This window comes from Dendropsophus ebraccatus, chromosome 8 (genome assembly GCF_027789765.1).
Source record: "Dendropsophus ebraccatus isolate aDenEbr1 chromosome 8, aDenEbr1.pat, whole genome shotgun sequence".
NCBI classification, from domain to species: Eukaryota; Metazoa; Chordata; class Amphibia; order Anura; family Hylidae; genus Dendropsophus; species Dendropsophus ebraccatus.
Window position 1 is genome coordinate 74,738,927 of NC_091461.1, and position 20,645 is coordinate 74,759,571.

Below are 20,645 nucleotides of genomic sequence, written 5' to 3' on the forward strand. Positions count from 1 at the left end.
TTGACCAAAGTGGAGTTGTCTGACTAAATTTCCGAATTTATTCATGAACTTACAGTGTGGTTTGTTACAACCTGTAAAGTGTTTAAGCCTAATGCTGCGTTTACACGGAACAAATTTGAACGATAATCGTACGTGTAGACGCTGCGAACGATCGAGAAATCATTCATTTTGATCTTTGAACAAGTTCTCAAATGGTTGTTGATCGTTCGCAAAAAATTCGCAGATCGTTCCGTGTAAACAGTCGTTCACCGATTTAACCAATGTGTGAGATAGGCTTAAGCGATCGCAAAATGATCGCAAAAAACTAATTTTCCGTACAATATATCGTACCATCTAAACGCTGATCGTTATGAAAAAAAAACTTTACAACATCGTTAATCGTACGATCGGGCAAATTATCGTTCCGTGTAAACCCAGCATTAGTCCTAGCTAGTTATCTAAACATATAGAGGAAGAAATCAAGTAAATTTTTCATTAGAGAGTCTGAAGGATTGCTTAATGAATATTTATAGTGGGAAGCTCCTCTGCCGGAGTTACCCTTTTAATTGTCTGGGGGTGGGCCAGTCGTGCATACATTCTGAACATTGGCGTCTTGTTTGTGTAGTCTAAAGAGCGCTCTTAGCAGTAGTCAGATAGGGACATTGATATCAATTACCCAGGAGAAAAAACACATTCTCCAGTGATAGCTTTAAATTGGTGTAATGAGGTCGAATCAGCTCTAAATTATAGATGCTGTCCAATTTGTAGAGATGGATGTTGGGAGGCACGCAGTACAGCAATGACCTAATTGCTAATAGACTTTGCAGGCTGCCTTTGGCTTGCCTCTCATATGTAATGGCCGTGCAAGCTAGAGGCAGCAGTTTGCCGATTCATCCTGTAGTTTAAGATGGGAAATTACTTTATTTTTGGCTATCAATTTCAAGTGCCATAGCAGTAGCCCAAGTACAAAGCAATGTATTTCAAAATGTTTATATAGCTTTTCTTGCTTCTTTTCTACTGCTTTCTTCAACATGTAGGGAAGAGAGTGAGAGACAACTTCTAGCCTAAATTCATAGGCAGCATTAACTGTCATGCAGATATATGGCACTGAACAGAGCCAACTATTTTTTGTACAGTCAGATACAGTTGTCAGTGTTGAAACACACACCTATTAGATGCCCATGACCAGTTTACTGAATACAGCCCCCCACCCCTTCACCCAACTGGAGTTCAGGAGCAATGTTCATGGTCAACTGAGCACTGGTGATGGGGGGAGGGGAGTCATTGACTAACCTCTAACATCATAAACATCTTGCAGACAACTGCCTTTAGAGTTTGGAAAAGTGTAAATATTTGCAGTTCCACGCTGTAGTGATGTTTGGTGAGGGAAATAAGATAGATAAATAACTAAGTAGTCAAGATGTTGAGGCAATGGTATATCACTGTAGTATACAATGTAGCTATTGGTATCGCAAACTGACCTGGTCTTGGACGTGGATACTGGATCTTTAGAGTGAAGTGATGATTTTGCAGATGACAGATATCCACATCGGTGGTCTGTAGGTGAGTAGTGATCCACTTAGTGTACGGGGGGCACATCGTGTGATGCTTGTAGTTCTTCTGGCAGATTGCGCGCTCCGGCCGGTAGCGCACTCACTTCTGCCGAACAGGTAGATCAGTCTCTGGAGACTGTGTGACGCCACAGCAGTGGCAACGGATCCTGGTAGGGGTCAGAAGGCTACTGCACTTCTACGCCTTTCAAGAGTCCTGGCCCTCTTTCTCAAGAAGGTGAGCAGTCTCCAGTGATGTTCCTTATATAGGTACTCTGTGGATTCTACAAAAAAGCAAATAGTTGGAGTTTAGTCCATATGGTTGTAGCGTATTGAAGTTGAAGATGTATTCGCTTTCTTTCCTGGACATCTGGTGTATGTAGTTTCCACCTCTCCAGTTGTTTTTTATTTTCTCTTTTCCTCCGAATGTGGATCCTTCAATTTTGCTATGATGTTTTTCTTTGTAATGTCGAGATAGTGGATGGTCATTGTATCCTTTCCTTATGTTGTTTAAACGTTCCCCTATTCTGGTCTTAAGGGGTCTTTTTGTATGGCCTATATACATTTTGTTACAAGGAAATTGTAATATACAATACTCTTTGTATGGCATGTTATGTGTCCCTTTATTTTGGTTTTGTATGTTTTGTCTGTACTTTGGACTATCTTCTGACAGGCGTTATTATTTGTTTGTATGCCTGACATTGTTTGCATGGAAAGAAGCCATCATTAACCCCTTAAAGACAGAGCCAATTTCGATTTTTGCGTTTTCGTTTTTTCCTCCTTGTGCTTAAAAGGCCTTAGCACTTGCATTTTCCACCTAAAAACCCACATGAGCCCTTATTTTTTGCGTCACTAATTGTACTTTGCAATGACAGGCTGAATTTTTGCATAAAGTACACTGCAAAACCAGAAAAAAAAATAAATGTGTGGTGAAATTGAAAAGAAAAACGCATTTTGTTTATTTGGGGGAAATGTGTTTTTACGCCATTCGCCCTGGGGTAAAACTGACTTGTTATATATGTTCCTCAAGTAGTTACAATTACAACGATATGTAACATGTATAACTTATATTGTATCTGATGGCCTGTAAAAAATTCAAACCATTGTCAACAAATATATGTCACTTAAAACCTCTCCATTCCCAGGCTTATAGCGCTTTTATCCTTTGGTTTATGGGTCTGTGTCAGGTGTAATTTTTTGCGCCATGATGTTTACTTTCTATCGATACCTTGATTGCGCATATACGACTTTTTGATCACTTTTTATTACAATTTTTCTGGATTTGATGCGACCAAAAATGCGCAATTTTGCACTTTGGGATTTTTTTTGCGCTGATGCCGTTTACCGTGCGAGATCAGGAATGTGATTAATAAATAGTTCGAGCGATTACGCACGCGGCAATAACAAACATTTATTTATTTACTTTTATTAATAACCTGGGAAAAGGGGGGTGATTCTGACTTTTATTAGGGGAGGGGGCTTTTTATTGACAGCAACACTTTTTTTTTTTTTTTACTTTTACACTTATACTAGAAGTCCCCCAGGGGGGCTTCTAGCATAAGTGCTTTGCTCTCTCATAGAGATCTCTGCAGCATAGATATGCTGCAGAGATCCATGAGATAGGCACTCGTTTACTTCCGGCTGCTGCAGTAAAGTAAACGAGTGCCGAGCCGGGGACGGCGCCATCTTGGAGCGGTCCCCGGCCGGCTTCAGACAAGGAGATCGCTCCTCCGGGATAACGTCCCGGGGGAGCGATCTCCGCCACTAGACACCAAGGATAAGCTGAATCTGGTAATCGGATGCAGCTGTCATGTTTGACAGCTGCATCTGATTACGGTATTAGCGGGCACGGCGATCGGACCGTGCCCGCTAATACCTGCGGTCCCGGGCTACAAGCGGCACCCGGGACCGCCGCGGTTCAGAGCAGGGTCGCCGCACGGCCCCGCTCTGAACGCCCTTACCGGCAATAGGGCGTAAATATACACACTTTGTCGTTAAGGGGTTAAAGCCGAGGAAAGCTGTGTTATGGTCGTTCTTCGTTTTGTTTTTCTGTTGTCCTGTTGGGGCTACAAGGCTGCCTATATTTTTGGTTTTTCTAAATATTAGTTTTGGTTGTATCGGTAGTTTGTCCCCTATAATTTCCCAATGTGCCTTTATGATATGTTTAAATTTATTGGCATGTGTAGAATAAGTGGTAATTAGCGGTATTTCCATGTTGTTGATGTTCCTCTCCCTGAGTGTATTTGATGGTTTATTTCTCTTTTTGTGCAATTAGTTCCTCCCTATTTCTATCACAGACCTCCTGTATTATTTGTGTTAGTTTTTCTGCTTCATATGGATATGAAGCAGAAAAACTAACACAAATAAGCAACCTCCCTTCAATTGATAGTGATTTCTAACATGTGTAAAACACATCATTTACCAAAAATCACTCCTTACCCAGGAAAAAACAGTTCTAAAGGCTTGTCTACTAGGTGTCTTCCTTCCCTGCAATCTTCTGTCCACTGCCTGTTGTTGGGGAAACTCTGTCTGTAGTAACAGCTAAATTAGGACAGAACACAACAAGTAGAGGCAGTGTTAAGCATGAGCTATGTGCTGGAGAAAGTAATAGCCTGAGAAAGCCAAGGCTGTGTACCTGCAAGCTGATAGCATATTCCTATTAGAGAGAATCCATACTGTGCCTGAAAGCATGTAATACTACCATATACAGTGGTGCCTTGGATTATGAGCATAATTCGTTCCGGGACCGTGCTTGTAATCCAAATCCACTCTTAAACTAAAGCAAATTTTCCCATAAGAAATTGTAGAAATTCAGACAATTGATTCCACACCCCAAAAATAATGTTTTTTTTTTATTCTGAATAACATGTAAAACAAACATTCAGAAACAGCTGAATCTGTGATATTATAAGTTACTGTACAGTAATGGTGAGGATGGGAAACACAAGGTCGGATAGAGACTGCAGGGAGCATGAAGGAATGAGCAGGGCAGATGTGGGCACAGTATAGCAGCACTCTTTGTCCGGGGAGAGAGGGGTCACAGCTATGAAGAGATTACCCCAACAGTCCTGTCCCCTGATGTAAGCTCCAGCCTAAAGTGGATCTGCCATGACTTATAAGGTGAGGGAGACTTCCTGGGTTACAGGGCTGTAGACCACCCTGTGCAGACCATGCCCCTCCCCCGCTCGCGCTCCCACCCAGTACAGGGAGCTCTTAAACCAAAGCAATGCTTTTAAACGCTCTTAAACCAAGGTACCACTGTACCTCTAAATAATGGCCTTAGAGTTAACAAACTAGTATATATGGAGCGAAGTTTACTATCATATTGCTACTGGGAAAAAAAAAAGTATACAAAAAAACTATTTTACTACCACACAGGTAATATAAATATAACTAGACCATAACCGTATACTACAAACACATAGTGACACAGTTGCTAAATAAGAGAGTTCTTATAGGATTCTAGAACACTAAACTATGAGTTATTAAGATTACGGGTTTTAGCTCTTCAAAACTGAATGTATTGTGATTGGTTCCATGTTCTTACATTTACTATACCGGAGGATACATCTATGTTTCGGAATACACACATTGCATTGAAGAAATACACCTTGCTTCATTGTATACGAGTAGTGAGGCAAGGTGTACCTTGAAAGATAGAAAGATAGAATACAAGAGTGTACTATCCTCAGTTTAAAAGAGAATACGCAGAAATTGCCTTTATAACAGTGATGTAGTGATAGGGGTTGCAACAGTCACCATTGTGGCTCATACGCTAGGGGGGCATGCCGGCCCCCCTTGTCACATCCTGCCATGTATGCAGGGGGCATGCAGAAATTTTGCACTAGAGCCCACAAGGCATTCTCTACGCCCTTGTGTTATAGTGTCTTGGTGAAACCTTGATGAACACTCCTGTTGGAGTGATGATGGCCGGCAACAGAAGTACTGAGAATTAACTAAATTGAAAAGATTTAAAAAAAAAAAAAAAAAAAAAAAAAAATATATATATATATATATATATATATATATATATATATATATATATATAATAGTACCTCAGAATTATAAAATAAAAGATTTGTTTTTCTATTAAAAGTAAGCCAACCAGGTAAAGTATTTAAGGTTGTCATTATTTACCTAGCCCTCTTTAAATTGACCTTACAGATCTGCTATTATTAAAAGACAGTGAACCTGCATCATTGCTTGGTTTCTTGTATTTATCCATGCTGAGCTGCTTTGTTCCCCTCTAGTTTCCCGGGGCGAACATCTCCTAATGGCCGAACATCTTGTATGTAGTAGTTTAGTCTTGCTTTAAGCATAGACAAGTAATGGACTCTACTTGTTATTTAGCAGGGGAGCACCGCATTGTACTGAGAATAGCTGCAGGTCATGAAGTACTTCGCTTTATTTAGCAGTGCGGGTCTTTTTAGATTGTGCAGTGTTGCGGTAGTAACTGGTCATTCACATACCAAAGAACATAGACAACAGCCATATAGTTTTTATTACCGTGGCTTTTGTGCAGACTTACATAACTATTTGCAAGAAGTAAAATGTGCTTCTTCCTTGAGGTTCTCAGAACTGGAATAATTATAACATGACAGTAAAATAAACAAAATTCAGGAACCAGTAGACCTAGAAATCTTTCTGTCACCTGACCCTCTTTGGTTACGTTCTTGTCTTTTTCTTCTATAAATGAACGTAGTCAACTATGCCTTTTAGTTCCCTTGGGGCTATGGGTTCCCATTGTATGATCAAAGTACTGCTGGCATACATTAGGGCATAACACTCTGTGTGCACATCGGCATATACATTTTTCTATCATATACACCGAACTGCACCGCAGATACTCTGTGAATATAGCAAATAACTGATCCAGATGGTCCATTCCACAACGGCAACCAATGGATCCCTTTGACTTTAAGGGTGCATTCACACGTACAGGATCTGCAGCAGATTTGAATCTGCTGCAGATCCTGTACATGTGAATGTACCCTAAGGAGTTGTTCAGGCTCAGAAAAACATGATTGCTTTCTTCCAGAAGCAGCACATTACCTGTCCTCTGGGAGTGGTTTTACAGCTCAGTTCCATTGAAGTGAATGAAGCTGAATTGTAATTCCACACACATCCTGGGGATGGGGTGGTGCTGTTTTTGTAAGAAAGTAATTTTGATATTTGACAACCTTTTTACATTCTGTCACATTCCCATCTGGTGTCCGTTTATATAGGAGGATTTGAGTGGACTGAAAAAATATTGCCTATAGCATATTTGTCCAGCCAGATTTTGTGACAGAGCTCCAACGCAGAATTGAACTTGGCCTTACACAGTTTTCTGCCACAGATTGTTACAAACCTGCCCTCTTGTATTTATAAATTGCAACTGTAATTTTATAAAATGTTCATTTTCAGGTTATTTGAAGGAAGAAATCCTAGGAAAGCAGAAAAGCTGAAAACCTTATTCTGTTATTTTCGGAGAGTGACAGAAAAACGTAAGTTTGGCACAACTAGCTTTTTATTGTTTCTTTATTGAACGTTTTAATGATTAGCTTATCTCTTTTGTTTTAGGACCCACAGGTTTGGTGACTTTTACACGGCAGTGCATTGACCGGTTTCCAGAATGGGAGAAGTAAGTCTGATTCCTATTCTGTGTTATGCTTTTAAGAGGTTTCCAGGGGAGAATAATTGATGGCCTGTCACCTTGAAGTGAATGGTAGCTACACCCAAGTGTCATGGCTGTGCAGAAGAGCTAAACAGTATGAGTGCTGGATGTAGACTGCCTGAAGATCTGAAATCCTGTGCATAGGCCATCAATTATTTTTTCCATAAAAATCCTTTTAAGGATTGCTGGTTACATTTACATTTAATTCTGCCCACTTAATGGTTTTAGTGTGTTTCATTACATTACCCTAATAATTTGCAAATGAGACATTTTTTTATAAGCCGAGTGCAACAAGTAGACCAGAAAACTTCTTTTGCAAGGTAGTTGGTAGTCGGCACACCCGGCTAACCTCTGGTCCGTGTGCTCGGACAAGCTCACTCTCCAGCTCACCAATCAGATAAAGTGAAGTATATTCCAGCACCATAGACCATTTGAGGTTCCGTATCAAAAGGCTTTATTTTGAATCCACATACATCAAGAGATAAAATATGACTGTTGACGCGTTTCGGCGTTGGCACACGCCTTGTTCACAACATGGTCTACCAAAAGACCCTCTTACCCACATATTTATGGGATTCGAGTTCTAGATCACATGATCAGATAATTAAAATCTAATGACATACACTTGTTTAAAAACATGAGCTGGAACCAACAGAAGGGGAGGAAGTTTAAATGTGAATAGCAAAACACGGAAGGCAGAAACTATGGAATAACAAATTTCTACTTCTTTTCACGTGAAACTTATGATGTTTGTGGCGTCCAGCCTGCTTGTTAACTAATTTCTTTGAACGCTAACAATAACTATTAAGCTCCCAACATTATGACTGTGTTGCTAAAATGATTAGTTCTTCATCCTGTTGACTTGTACTTGCTGAGGAATTAGGAGCCTCTGCTTCATGCTGTCTGTATATTGCATAGTCCTAAGGTGAAGCTGCCAAGCATTTTCTCTTTATGCTCTAGACTATATCATGTGTCTCTTGTTTTATTTAGATCAACCAAGAAGCTAAGAAAACTCCACATAACCTGCGTGGGTACAATCGAGGGGAATGGACATGGGATGTTGCAGGTAAGGACTGCACTAAAGCTCGTGATAATAGTGGTGTCACTTTATCAGGGCCACTAATCTGGGTATAAGAAAAAACGACAGTAGAAACGAACCCGTTCTCTCCAAAGGGAGAACCCTGACACTGCCATAGTCAACAAGAGATTGTGTTTAGTTTGTTTTCTGAATATATTTTGTGGGACTAAAGATGGAGGAGAGGATGATTTGGAGAAATGCATAATAAAAGTATGGGTTAGGGAAAAAATTATGATGTGCTTGCGATAAGAATAACATTGTGAGCAATGACGATATCTATAGAGCACTGCGTAAGCAACAGGGAATTTATACATTGTGGACTACTGCTCTTTTCCAGCAATGGATAAACTTGTTTTTGATACATCCATGCCCACAGCAAGTGTCTGAGCTGGCAGCTGGCTTTGGTTTGAAAGCTTCCTCTATATAAGGCATCACTAAATGATATCAACAGCGGATAATACATTCCCATTCAGAGTGCTTTGACAGAAGCAGAATGGTCCCTAGGACCTGTTTTCCCACTGTGTGTTGTAGGCCAGCGATCCTTTGCTGATAAATGACATGGAATTATATGCCATGGACAGCTAAAGGTCAATAGGTTTGGTTGCTGATGTGAGATTGATGGATCTGTCTTGCCAAACTGTGTTTATCTGGGCATAGATATGTGATATGAAATTTAAAGGCTTTGCTGTCGCTTAGATAAAGAGCTTTCTTTTCCCCGCTTCCTTTTCATTCACTTTACTTATCGTTTCACCCTAAATGTTTATCTGTAATGCTCCCTCATGAATTCAGTAGACTTTTATAGTAGGGACACGTTTAACAATGTTAAGTCAACTAGTACATCCCCCTTCAAAATGTTTTATGAATGGCAATTTATAGCTTGCTGATTGTTGGCTTCTGTATCAAAATCCTTGTACTTTTCCCCCCAAAACATCTCATATTGATATCAGTGGGGGAATGTTCAAAATCCATAGTTTTTTTTTTTTTCTAACCAGGTGCTTTTTCTTTTGTTTTTATTTTTTGTCCCCCCCCCCCCCCCCCCCCCCCCCCAAAAAAAAAAAAAAAAATCTGGACCTCGCCTATTCATGGGTTGTCTCTGGTATTGCAGTTCGGCACCATTTCAGGAAGAGGAATGGTTCACGATTTATGCACAATGCAGAGTTCTATGAATAGTTGCTTCAGAAGGTTTTCTGGGCCATTAGGAAAAAATAGACCATGGCAGACACTGATAGGAAAAATAATAAAAATAAATAAATAAAACCCATACCCCCCCTAAGCTTGCTCCTGCTCCAGCATCACTGTTCCAGAGTTGCCAACAGAAGTGCCCGAATGTCAATGTATAATTTGCATGCGGCAAGTGATTGGCTGCAGAGTCCTGACAAAGTACAGAGATGTCATTAAAATAAAAGTATGATGTAAAAGAAATGGTGAATAGTAATAATTGAAGGAGTGTGAGATATGCTACATATGGTACATCCACCCTCTCCATATGTGTAAATAATATGAGACTGGACAGCTTTTAAAGCGACTCTGTACCCATAATCTGACCCCCCCAAACCGCTTGTACCTTCGGATATCTGCTTTTAATCCAAAATCTGTCCTGCGGTCCGTTTGGCAGGTGATGCAGTTATTGTCATGAAAATTTACTTTTAAAATTGCAGCCCCGTGCCCTACGGGCGTATCTGTGCCCTAACTTTGCACCACCCCTCCATCCCTCCTCCCCACCCTCCTCATCATTAGGAATGCTCTAGGCAGATTGCCTCCTATTCCCCACCTGTGTTACCACAGCACATGGGCTGAATCATTAAGACACCTGTGCAATGTTCAAACAGGAGTAAATGTTCCAGTGGCATTCCTAATGATGAAGAGGGTGGGGAGGAGGGACGGAGGGGTGGTGCAAAGTTAGGGCACAGATACTCCCGTAGGGCATGGGGCTGCAATTTTAAAAGTAAATTTTTATGACAATAACTGCATCACCTGCCAAATGGACCGCAGGACAGATCTTGGATTAAAGCAGCTATCCGAAGGTACAAGTGGTTTGGGGGGGTCAGATTGTGGGTGTAGAGTCGCTTTAAATGGCTTTTATCAGAAGAACCAAGTATGCTATTGGTGGAGCAGGAGACATTACCATATTGCTCTCACATTCAACTCCATATAGAGAAAACAGATTTTAATATTTGTTTTCCCTTGTCTACGGATAGGTGGACTTTGCCAATCGCTATGTTGGTGGTGGTGTGACTAGCTCAGGTCTTGTCCAGGAAGAGATCCGGTTCATCATCAATCCTGAACTGATAGCATCACGCCTCTTTACAGAAGAATTGGATCCCAATGAGTGCCTTATTATAACAGGTCTGGTTATTGAATTCCTTTCTGAAAAGAAATATGAATGGTTATGGTCCAATGTACCTGAAATGTATTAGGATGACAGACGCATCATGTTATTGCTATTAAAGCTGCAGCAGGCTTAGGCGCTTACCCAGTGTATTGCCATACCCATTGTTAGCCTATGCATTCAGTATTGTCTTGTCAAAGGTGACATTGCTGCCTTGGTTACATTTTAATTTTCCATTTTGGATGGACCTTTGTACTCAAAGTATTTTTTTTCCAATACACTTTAGCTTATTAGAGTGTCTGTTAATGTATTACAATGATACAAGGTTCTATCCTATTAATGGAAATGGCCATTTCATCATTCTTGTTATGTGGCTGGCTGCTTTCCATCTCTTCTCTCCGGCCAGTCCTCTCCTTCTGCCACACTTTTTCTTCCCGATAAATTACATTCCTTGCGACGGAGGCTTCGTGACTCAGGTCTAATGGATGTAACTATGCAGCTTTAATTTGTACAAGAGCTTGAGAAATTGGAAAGAAATTAAATTTACTGTGATTTCTTTACTGCATCTGCTTAGCATCAGCATAGTAATGGTTATTGCCCGTGTCAGTCTCTTAACGTTATTCAGCGACAGGATGACTGAGGAAGCGCCCTGTGTAATCTGCTAACTTGATTACACAGCAGATTATTTCAGTTTTTTTATGTATATAAAGAGTTTTATATATGTGTTTGGTTTATGTAACAACAAAGACAACCGTAATCATCTTGCTAATATATTCATTTGTATTAATATTTCTTTATTTGTCCTTGTTATTACACTTGATTTTCCCTGTGTAAATATAGGTGCCGAGCAGTACAGTGAGTATAAAGGTTATGCTGAAACTTACAAATGGCATCGCTCTCATGAAGATGAAGCTCCACGGTAGGTTTTTAATGTTTAGTGTACTGGTCACCAACTATTATAATAGACATCTCTGTAGTGGTAAACAGTGATTGCCTATACATGTGTATACATAGGTGTTTGAGAGCTGTATAATTTGTGTAGCGTTGGTTGGGACTGCAAGAAATAAATATAATATTTATTGTATGTCAGGATCAAACTAAGGAGTATAAAAAGCAGATAGCATTTAAATTGTTTTGACAGTGTCGATGATATTTTTTCAATAAATTATGTTTTTCATATGAACTTCCCTCTCCAGCAGCTCACTCCTCTTCCTGTTCTGGTCTAGTATTCATGAGCATTGCTGAATGCCCATGTGACCACACCATACATTCTGCTTCAAATCTACATTCCCTTCACATGCTGAACTCTTTTCTCCTCCCCTTCCTTATTTTAGGGTATTATTACACAAATCGATTATTGGCCATTCTTGACCTATAATCGTTTTCTGTAATAGGTCATGTTTTAATTCAACAATCAGCTGACATGCACGATGTCGGTTGATCGTTTATTTAAAACATGACCTAAAATCCTGATAACAATAGTGGCAGTCTCTAATGGCCGTTGCCGTGTAATGGGCCCCTCCTGCAGCACCCTCTGGTCTTTCCTGCTCATCCCCACTCAATGTTGGTGCGTGTAATAGCACCGTCAGCGAGCCGGAATGAAGAGCAAGCAAGTGCTAACCTGACAGGTCAACGCTCGCTTGCTCATAAATATCAGGCCATCTTATACGGCCCTTGCTCTGATGAAGAGAGGCTTTACTGTGCATGCTTTCCTATTTCTGTGTGTTCCATTCAAGTCAATGGAGCCTACTGAAGTTGATGGACACGGTCAAGCATGTGAAGTGCACTGCATGCTGAAAACTTCTGCTCGCCCAGGTTGCATTCAACATCTTAGAAATGAGACACAGGCTTTAGATCATTTGAAATCATTGAGATTAATACCATATTTTTTAAATACTGCACATTAGAAAGATGTACAACTTTTTAAATGGAACTTTATTGAAGGGAAAAAGAATCGAACCTGCTATTCTGTTCTCGTAGGACAGAAGGCACAGAGGAAGAAAATCGGTTTCTTACCCTCATCCTTAGTACCATTTTCTGGAAATTCTGTGTTTTATTAACATGTTTGGTGCACTAGGGACAGCACTACAACCCTTGGTGCACTGATCTGCCTGTCCCTACTTATTAATATTGAGGCAATGTTCTTCAATTACATCACTCTGGCTGCTTTTCACTGCAGAGCGCCTGATGAATATTGATAAGGATGGGCAGGCAGTTGGGTGGGTTTGCACACCTGTCCCTGCTCCCACACCTTCTTCTTCAGCATATCTTGTCCTATGGGAACATAACAGCAGGTTAGATTCTTCTGTCCTGCTGTAACTTTTCCTTTAAGGCAAAATGGGAAAAAACTTTTTTTGTGGTCTTCTATATTGTACATTGTTATTGCTACTTATGTCATAATTTATAGAATAATATATATATATATATATATATATATATATATATGTGTGTGTTAGTGTTATATATATTGTGTTCAGACGTGCACTCCGAGGCATTGTGGGACTTGTTAAGACAAAAAAAAACAGAAGGTACAACAGCAACCCACAGGTGCAAGGGCTTACCGTATATACTCCTCCCAGTGTACACACAGTAAAAACCTGCCCTGTAGATATTAAAAAGTGAGGATCTTAGCAAACTATTTGATTACCATGTCACCAACGTTAAGGTGTCCTCACAGACATAGTCCCTACTCTAGCATTTTCACACTAGCAATGGCCTCTCTTGGGCTGAATAAGCGTACAACTGGGCAGATAGGAGCCAAATTATCTCTTTTTATAGCACCCTTTTGTCTGTACTTAGGCCACAAGCAGCGTGCAACCTGCAGTGTGAACAGAGTCATAGATGTGCTGCCAATTGTTTCCTTTTTTTCTTTTGTGGGACTTGTTACCTGTTTTTTTACCTGTGTCTAGTCCATATTAAATACAACATTTTCTTACAGAGACAACTGGCTGAGACGCACAACAGAAATCGTGGCAATTGATGCTTTCCACTTCCGAAGTTATATAGATCAGTTTACCCCAGAGAAGATCAAAAGGGAGTTGAACAAGGTCTGTGATTTCTTTTTTTTTTTTTTTTTTAGTTTTTTTTAAAACTCCACCATCCTCCCAGCCACTCTGGCTTGATTGTCTCTTTGACTTCTGGGCTTTTCATAAAGTTTCTAGTAGACAGAGTGTCGTTGAAGCCTGAGTTGCTGGAAGGACAGGACAGTGTGACTACATTCTGCTGTGGGGTTGCCCCAATCCATGCCTCCTTTTTTTTATCAGATCTTTTTTTATTAAAAAAAAAAAGCTTTTTTTTTTTTTACAAACACAAAAAGTGCTTTTGTTTTCACCCTCCCCTCCCACCATCCCCATAACACAAAAAAATCATATACAATATGAATGTGTACAGGTAGCCAAAGAAGAAAATGGAACCAGTCTTACAATGCAAGTCAAAATTTCAGTCCTAACAACAGTCTAGGGGATTGTTCCCCAGCCGTGTTCATACCCATGCCTACTTAGGACTGCTGGGTTTACTGCATTTCTCCAAAAATAAGACAGGGTCCTATAATATTTTTTTCTCTGAAAAAAGAGCTAGGGATTATTTTTGGGGTGGATCTTATTTTTAGATAAACATGGTATACCCCTACACTGTAGCCCCACCCAGCATTTAGCCATCATACTGTATGAACCACTGTATTTAGGCCTCCATAATTTATTTCTCTCTCCCACCCTGTTGCCCTCTGCCCCCATATTAAGTGAGCATCTTCTTATACTCCTTTCTCCCCTGCACCTTGTGTTGAGCAGATGGGCGCAGTGCATAACAAGCCACCCAGTGTCCGGCATCTGGTCAGCATACTGTAACTAGCACTTATTATTTTGGAGTAGGTCTTATTTTCAGAGAAACATGTTAGCTGACCATTTTAAGAATGCAACATGTGAGAAAACTTCTAGCTACAGCATCTAAATGTTTGCCTGACAACCACAAGGTTTTAGGTAGTGTTTATAAGCCATGATACCCGAGAAGTTCCCTTTAACAATTTTATGCATTTTCATGCTCTTTAAACATCTTAACATAGGAGCCAGTGTAAATTCTATATTCATGTCATATTGTATTGGAAACACCGCATTCCATTTTATACTGAAGTGGTCTTCTGCCATATGGTAAACAGCTGCCATGAAGGGATGAACTTGTAAGCCACAATGCTTAGATTAGCCCTACCAACAACACATCTCCACATGTATCAGGGGACCCAGGGTGCCCAAAGAACATTCAGAGCAATGTTACACCACCTCCAACCAGTCTGAACCTTTAACCCAGACGGGAGAAGTTCATTGATTCTTCCCGCTTCAGCTAATTCTACTCCTTCTATTAGCTTGGTTAAACTGAAAACTGGATTCATATAACCAAGCAAGGTTTTTCCACTAATAATTGTTATGCAGCTCACTGCAATATATACTTAGTGGTGCTTAGAACTTCAATATATCACCTATACCCTCAGGTGAATGATAATTGAGTCAATAAATACAATAAATAAGCTATATCGGTCTTCTAGATTCCCATTTATGTTATCACAACAGTAAATAATGGTTAAAGAAAAAGAAAGTCATGACAAGACAGGAATTTGAAAAATTGTTATACTGTATATACTCAGTAGTAAATTACTGTAGTTTACAATCAACAGTATTCAGTAACAGTTGTAAATGTATTTATATAATTGGGGTTCACTGTAAAACAAGATCAGCAATAAAATATAGCAAATATTAGAACAAGCAGCAATATTGCAACTATGCAGGGGGAATTCAACACAGATTTAATATGCAGTACAGTACACTGATGAAATTAGTAAAAATATAAAAAAGGATGCATAGAAATAAAAATTTTAGTACCAGTCAAACAGTTGGACACATCTTTTTGTTCCGGGGGTTCTGTTGTGGTTTTTCCTTACACGGGCAACCAGTGAGGAAGCACACAAGGAATTAAAGTGTCGCTGTTTAAAAATTTTTTTTGCAGAAATCAATAGTACAAGTGATTTTAAGAAACTTTGTAATTGGGTTTATTAGCCGAAAAATGCATTTTCATCATGAAAAAGCAGTTTGAAGCTCTCCCCCCTGTCTTCATGGTTCTCTTATGGAGAGCGGAGGGGTGGAGGGAGATGAGGCACCAAAACAGGACAACAAAGAGTTAATTTACAGCTACATCACCTGGCTATCTCCTCTGAAGTCAGCACTGACCTCTCTGACCTCTGAATATGGCTTTTACACAGGTCATGCTATGTAAACTTTTGTTCTCTGCTCTCTGCTGGTGACTAGTCTCCCTCCTTCCTCCTCCCCTCCCCTCTCCATAGGTTACACAGGGCTCGACTGATGTAAAAGAGTCGAGATTTCCTAATGAGCAGTGGATAAGCGAGAGAAGGGGGGGACCTGGGAAAAGTGTTTTTGAATGCTGAGAATAGCATATTTGCCTAATAAATTCAATTACAAAGTTTCTTAAATCGCCTGTACTGTTGATTTCTGCAAAAAAAAGAAAAAAAACATGACAGTGACTCTTTAAGTAGTAATCAAAACCGTGTAAAACCACAATATGTTGTATTTTCAAAGTTGGCCCTTTTATGTCTTCATAACAGATTTGCACAGTTACGGCATTTTCTCAACCAGCTTAAAGTGATAGTTACCTGGAATGGTTTTCCAAGAGTCTTGAAGGAGTTCCCAGAGTTGCTGAACACTTGTTAGCTGGTTTGCCTTAACCTCTTAAGGACACATGATGTACCCGTATGTCATGCGCCCTCAAGAGGTGTTCAGAGCGGGGCCCCGCGTCAACCCCGCTCTGAACCGCCGCGGTCCCGGGTGCCACTTGTCGCCCGAACTATTAGTTAATCACAATTCTGATCTCGCATGTAAACAGCGTAGTGCAAAATTGCGAATTTTTGGTCGCATTAAATCCAGAAAAAATGTAATAAAAAGCGATCAAAAAGTCGTATATGCGCAATCAAGGACACCTCACACAGCCCCATAGACCAAAGGATAAAAGCGCTATAAGTATGGGAATAGAGCGATTTTAAGGAACATATATTTGTTAACAATGGTTTCAATTTTTTACAAACCATCAGATAATATAAAAGTTATACATGTTACATATCGTTTTAATCATAACGACTTGAGGAACATGCATAACAAGTCAGTTTTACCCCATGGCGAATGGCGTAAAAACAAAAACCCCCTAAATAAAAAAAAAATGTTTTTTTTTTGTTCAATTTCACCACACATTGAATTTTCTGCTGGTTTCGCAGTGTACTTTATGCAAAAATTCAGCCTGTCATTGCAAAGTACAATTAGTGACGCAAAAAATAAGGGCTCATGTGGGTCTCTAGGTGGAAAAATGCAAGTGCTATGGCCTTTTAAACACAAGGAGGAAAAAACTAAAACGCAATAACGAAAATTGGCTCTGTCCTTAAGAGGTTAAAGGGGATAAGAAAAACTTGTTTTCTATTTAAAGTACATTAAAAGTTATATAGATGTGTCTATACAATGTATTACTGTACCTGTATGGTTCTGTCACACTGGTAGCTGATAGAAATCCAGGAAGTGAAAAAAAATGGCCCCTGTGACAATTCACATTGTCTCCTGCTTCTTATGCTATCCCCCCTTAGGAGACAAATCTTACATGCCTCTGTCTCACATTGTGTGTGTTAGCTGATGATACATACAGGTGGCAGGGTGTGATGTCCCAGGAGGCTTGGCTGGATCCCCCAAAAAGTTACACAAATCTCCAATATACACTTATTACAGGAAATGCACATAAAGTGTTTTTTCCCTGCACTTACTACTGCATCAAGGCTTCACTTCCTGGATTAAATGGTGATGTCACTTCCTGGATAAAATGGTGATGTCACGCCCCGACTCCCAGAGCTGTGCGGGCTGTGGCTGCTGGAGAGGATGATATCACAGGGATGCTCAGTGTGTCCCTCAGTATCCCTCTGCCATCACCATTTTATGCAGGAAGTGTGTTCAAACTTTTAACAGGTACTGTAAATGAAAAATCACTTGTTAACAAGACTACTATGTATCAACAGATTGTTGTGTTGATACCATACACTTATGATCAGACTGTAACATCCAGTCTGTTAGTAATCCTTCTGTTCTGTCACTGCTGTTTAATTATATCTCTCCTGGTCTGTAAAGTTTTTACTATCCGGCATCTTCAACTGCCTGAAGCCTCTACATGCATGATGATGTACCATAAGTACCATAAAATGTCAAAGATTAAACATTGAGTAAGACTATGCTGTGATTTGTAGATTTGTATTATTAGAGCATAAAATTGCTCAGTGACTTTTTGCCTACTGGCAAAAAAGGCCAGCGGGCCCTATTACATAGTGATAATCTGCCAAATCAGGCCAATTTGGCAGATTATCACTCAACAATGAAGCGATCATCAGCTGATCGTTGTTGTTTATTCCAGCCTAAAAATCATCTGCAGATGACAAAAAAGATAATAAACATTATACATACCTCTCCTTGATCCCTGGTGTCCTTTTCGCTTCCGCCTGGTCCCCGCAGCTGCCGATGTAACTTTAGAGCCAGTCTCTCTAAAGTGACAAGCCGCTCAGCCAATCATTGGCTGAGATGGGACCACTACGGCCAGTGATTGGCTGAGCAGCCTATCATATATTGTCTCAGAAGTTCCAGCGGCGGCTGTGGGCAGAAGCGAAAATTACACTGGGGAGTGTAGACAGTCATGTATAAACTTTATTATTTTACACTTTTAAAGCAAGCAGGTCTTACAGACCGGTGCTTGTTTACATTACTGATCTGGCCACATAATGCGGTCCTTAGTCAGCAATGACACCGTAACAGGTTGTTTGCTGCTATAGAAATATCTGTGCTAAGGAATGGATTGTGTTATCTGCAGCACCAGTTTACTTAACTGAGCTCTGCCCATTGGCAGGATCGGAGGAGTCTGTCAGGAAGCGTTCTTATTTGTCAACAACTTGTTAATGTTCGCAGGATCCCCTTTCAGTGGATGTTTTTTTTTTTTTTTTATCACGCCTTTGTACTCTCGACATTGTTGCACAAAAAGCCTGATAAGGTTGTTGTGTTTTTTTTTTTTTTGTTTTGTTTTTTTTTAAATCCTGGCCCAGGCTAGTCTAGCATTGATGACCATACCTTGTATCAGAGTCGCATAACTCAATTGTCCCATTCTAATGTGGATTCACGCTTAATATACAGGTACAAATTACTTGCTCTCTTGATTTTATGCTGCATCCCAGGGTCACATGTCTACTTTTCATAAGGAGGAACTTTAACCGTGAAAGGACAGATTTCTCTGAAGAAAAAAGTATACTACTAAACAGGAAAATATTTAACTATACATTGCATGGGATATTATTCATCCCAGGAATTATTATATACTACATATCCTCAGAATTACTGCATAAGACCTGTACAACAAACTGTGTTATTTCAGAGGCAAAAGCATTCACAATATATGCAGTTGTTCGATAGCACCCTAAATCTGCGCTTCTTTCAGGTCCTATGGTAATTTTCCTCAGTCTAAAACAAGTCAATGAAAATTTCCTCTATATGAAGCTCACGTATCCAACTTATTTAACATCCAGAGGAGAAATGGTAGTTTAATAAAAATGATGTTGTTGGCATGCAGCAACATAAAGTCTCCTCTGAACGTGTTATTATGCCAGTGGATCAGCACAAGGAATTAAATGATTTTGTCTCCATCTTATGGACCTTAATTACTATTTTAAATAACTTTAAGGTGAGAAATCTGCATTGCCGCACTCCAGGGCATCCTTCTGCCTTCACTTTTATGTCGGCATTAAAGACTTCTTTTAATCAGTCATCTTGCTTTGGTGCGTGGCGTGCTGAAACATTGATTTTCATTACTCCTTTCCGCAGGTAAAATATTAGCCTGTGTAAAATGTAGAAAACCCCCTTTGTAATCAGTCAGCAATTCTAAATGAGGAGTACATTTCCATTTTCTAGCTGCTGCTTTGGTTAAGATAAATTTTGTTTTCAGATCCTGCATGCTTTTAATAACAGCACATCCATCATCCAAAAAATGGCCCTAAAAAATAACTGGAAGAGAGAGGCCGTACACTGGTAATTTATCCATTTTAGGAGCCTAATTGGCAGCGAAGGGGTGCAAGCAGTACATAATTTTCTAGTGAGACCAAAAACGTTAAAATATGGGAAATATCTCTGTTTCAAGTGGACATTAAGACAAGGAATAAACTAGCCCTTGTTTAAATAAAAGAGTAAATTGCAGTGTCAGTGTCAAGAAAACATCTTGTTTTAGTTAAGAATTCTTTAAAGGGGTTATCTGGCAGGAGGCCTTTTGAACATATTGCTGCTGGTGGATATAAACCAATAAACATGTTATCCTTACCTCTCCATGCTCCCTCTGTGTCCTCCTCTGGTATTGTCAGTGCCCCCTGCTAACTGCAGAGCCTCCACTTCCAAGACAAGCTCGTATTTGGAGTGACAGCCCACTTATCCAATCACTGACTGAGACAGGACAGCCCCGTGGCCAGTGATTGGCTCAGCAGACTATTACTCCGGAGATAAGTTTGTCTCAGAAGTGGAGGCCAAAGGAGGACAGGAGGAGTCCGGAAAGGTGAGGATAACATGTTTATTGTTTTATATGCACCAGCAACAATAAATTAAAAAAAAAAAAAAAAAAAAAAAAAAAAGGCCATCCGCTGGACAGTCCCTTTTAAGTTCCATGTTGTATGGAGGATGAATGATTCTCGTTGAGTTGACAAAGCCAGAATTATTTAGGTTTACATTGATTTTGTGTCTAAAGGAAGCCATGAAGTAATGGAAGTTTACGGCAACATCACGGGAACAAGTAGCAGCATTGCTATTGTGGCAGTAGTGGGAGCCTGTTGCTTTGGGGTGGCTGACATTTAACAAAATTCAGTGCTTTATAACCGTTATTTGTTCTCTGAATTTATAATAAACCACTTTCTAAATAGTCTTTATAAAAGAATTTCATACCCTTTAGCTGCTACTCAGAAAAAGAGTCAGATGAACAGTCTGCAGGGAGAGGCTTTAGCAC

The 20,645-nt window shown here is 39.9% G+C and overlaps 1 protein-coding gene across 1 annotated transcript in view; it reads left to right on the plus strand.

Moving 5' to 3' along the window:
* Positions 1–20,645, plus strand: part of PARG (poly(ADP-ribose) glycohydrolase) — a 110,152-nt gene that overhangs the window by 72,195 nt on the left and 17,312 nt on the right. Inside the window, exons 10-15 of the mRNA XM_069980679.1 lie at positions 6,936–7,015; positions 7,092–7,152; positions 8,176–8,251; positions 10,462–10,609; positions 11,433–11,511; positions 13,531–13,639. Coding sequence (XP_069836780.1) covers positions 6,936–7,015; positions 7,092–7,152; positions 8,176–8,251; positions 10,462–10,609; positions 11,433–11,511; positions 13,531–13,639 — 553 coding nt within the window. The remainder of the gene's footprint in view (positions 1–6,935; positions 7,016–7,091; positions 7,153–8,175; positions 8,252–10,461; positions 10,610–11,432; positions 11,512–13,530; positions 13,640–20,645) is intronic.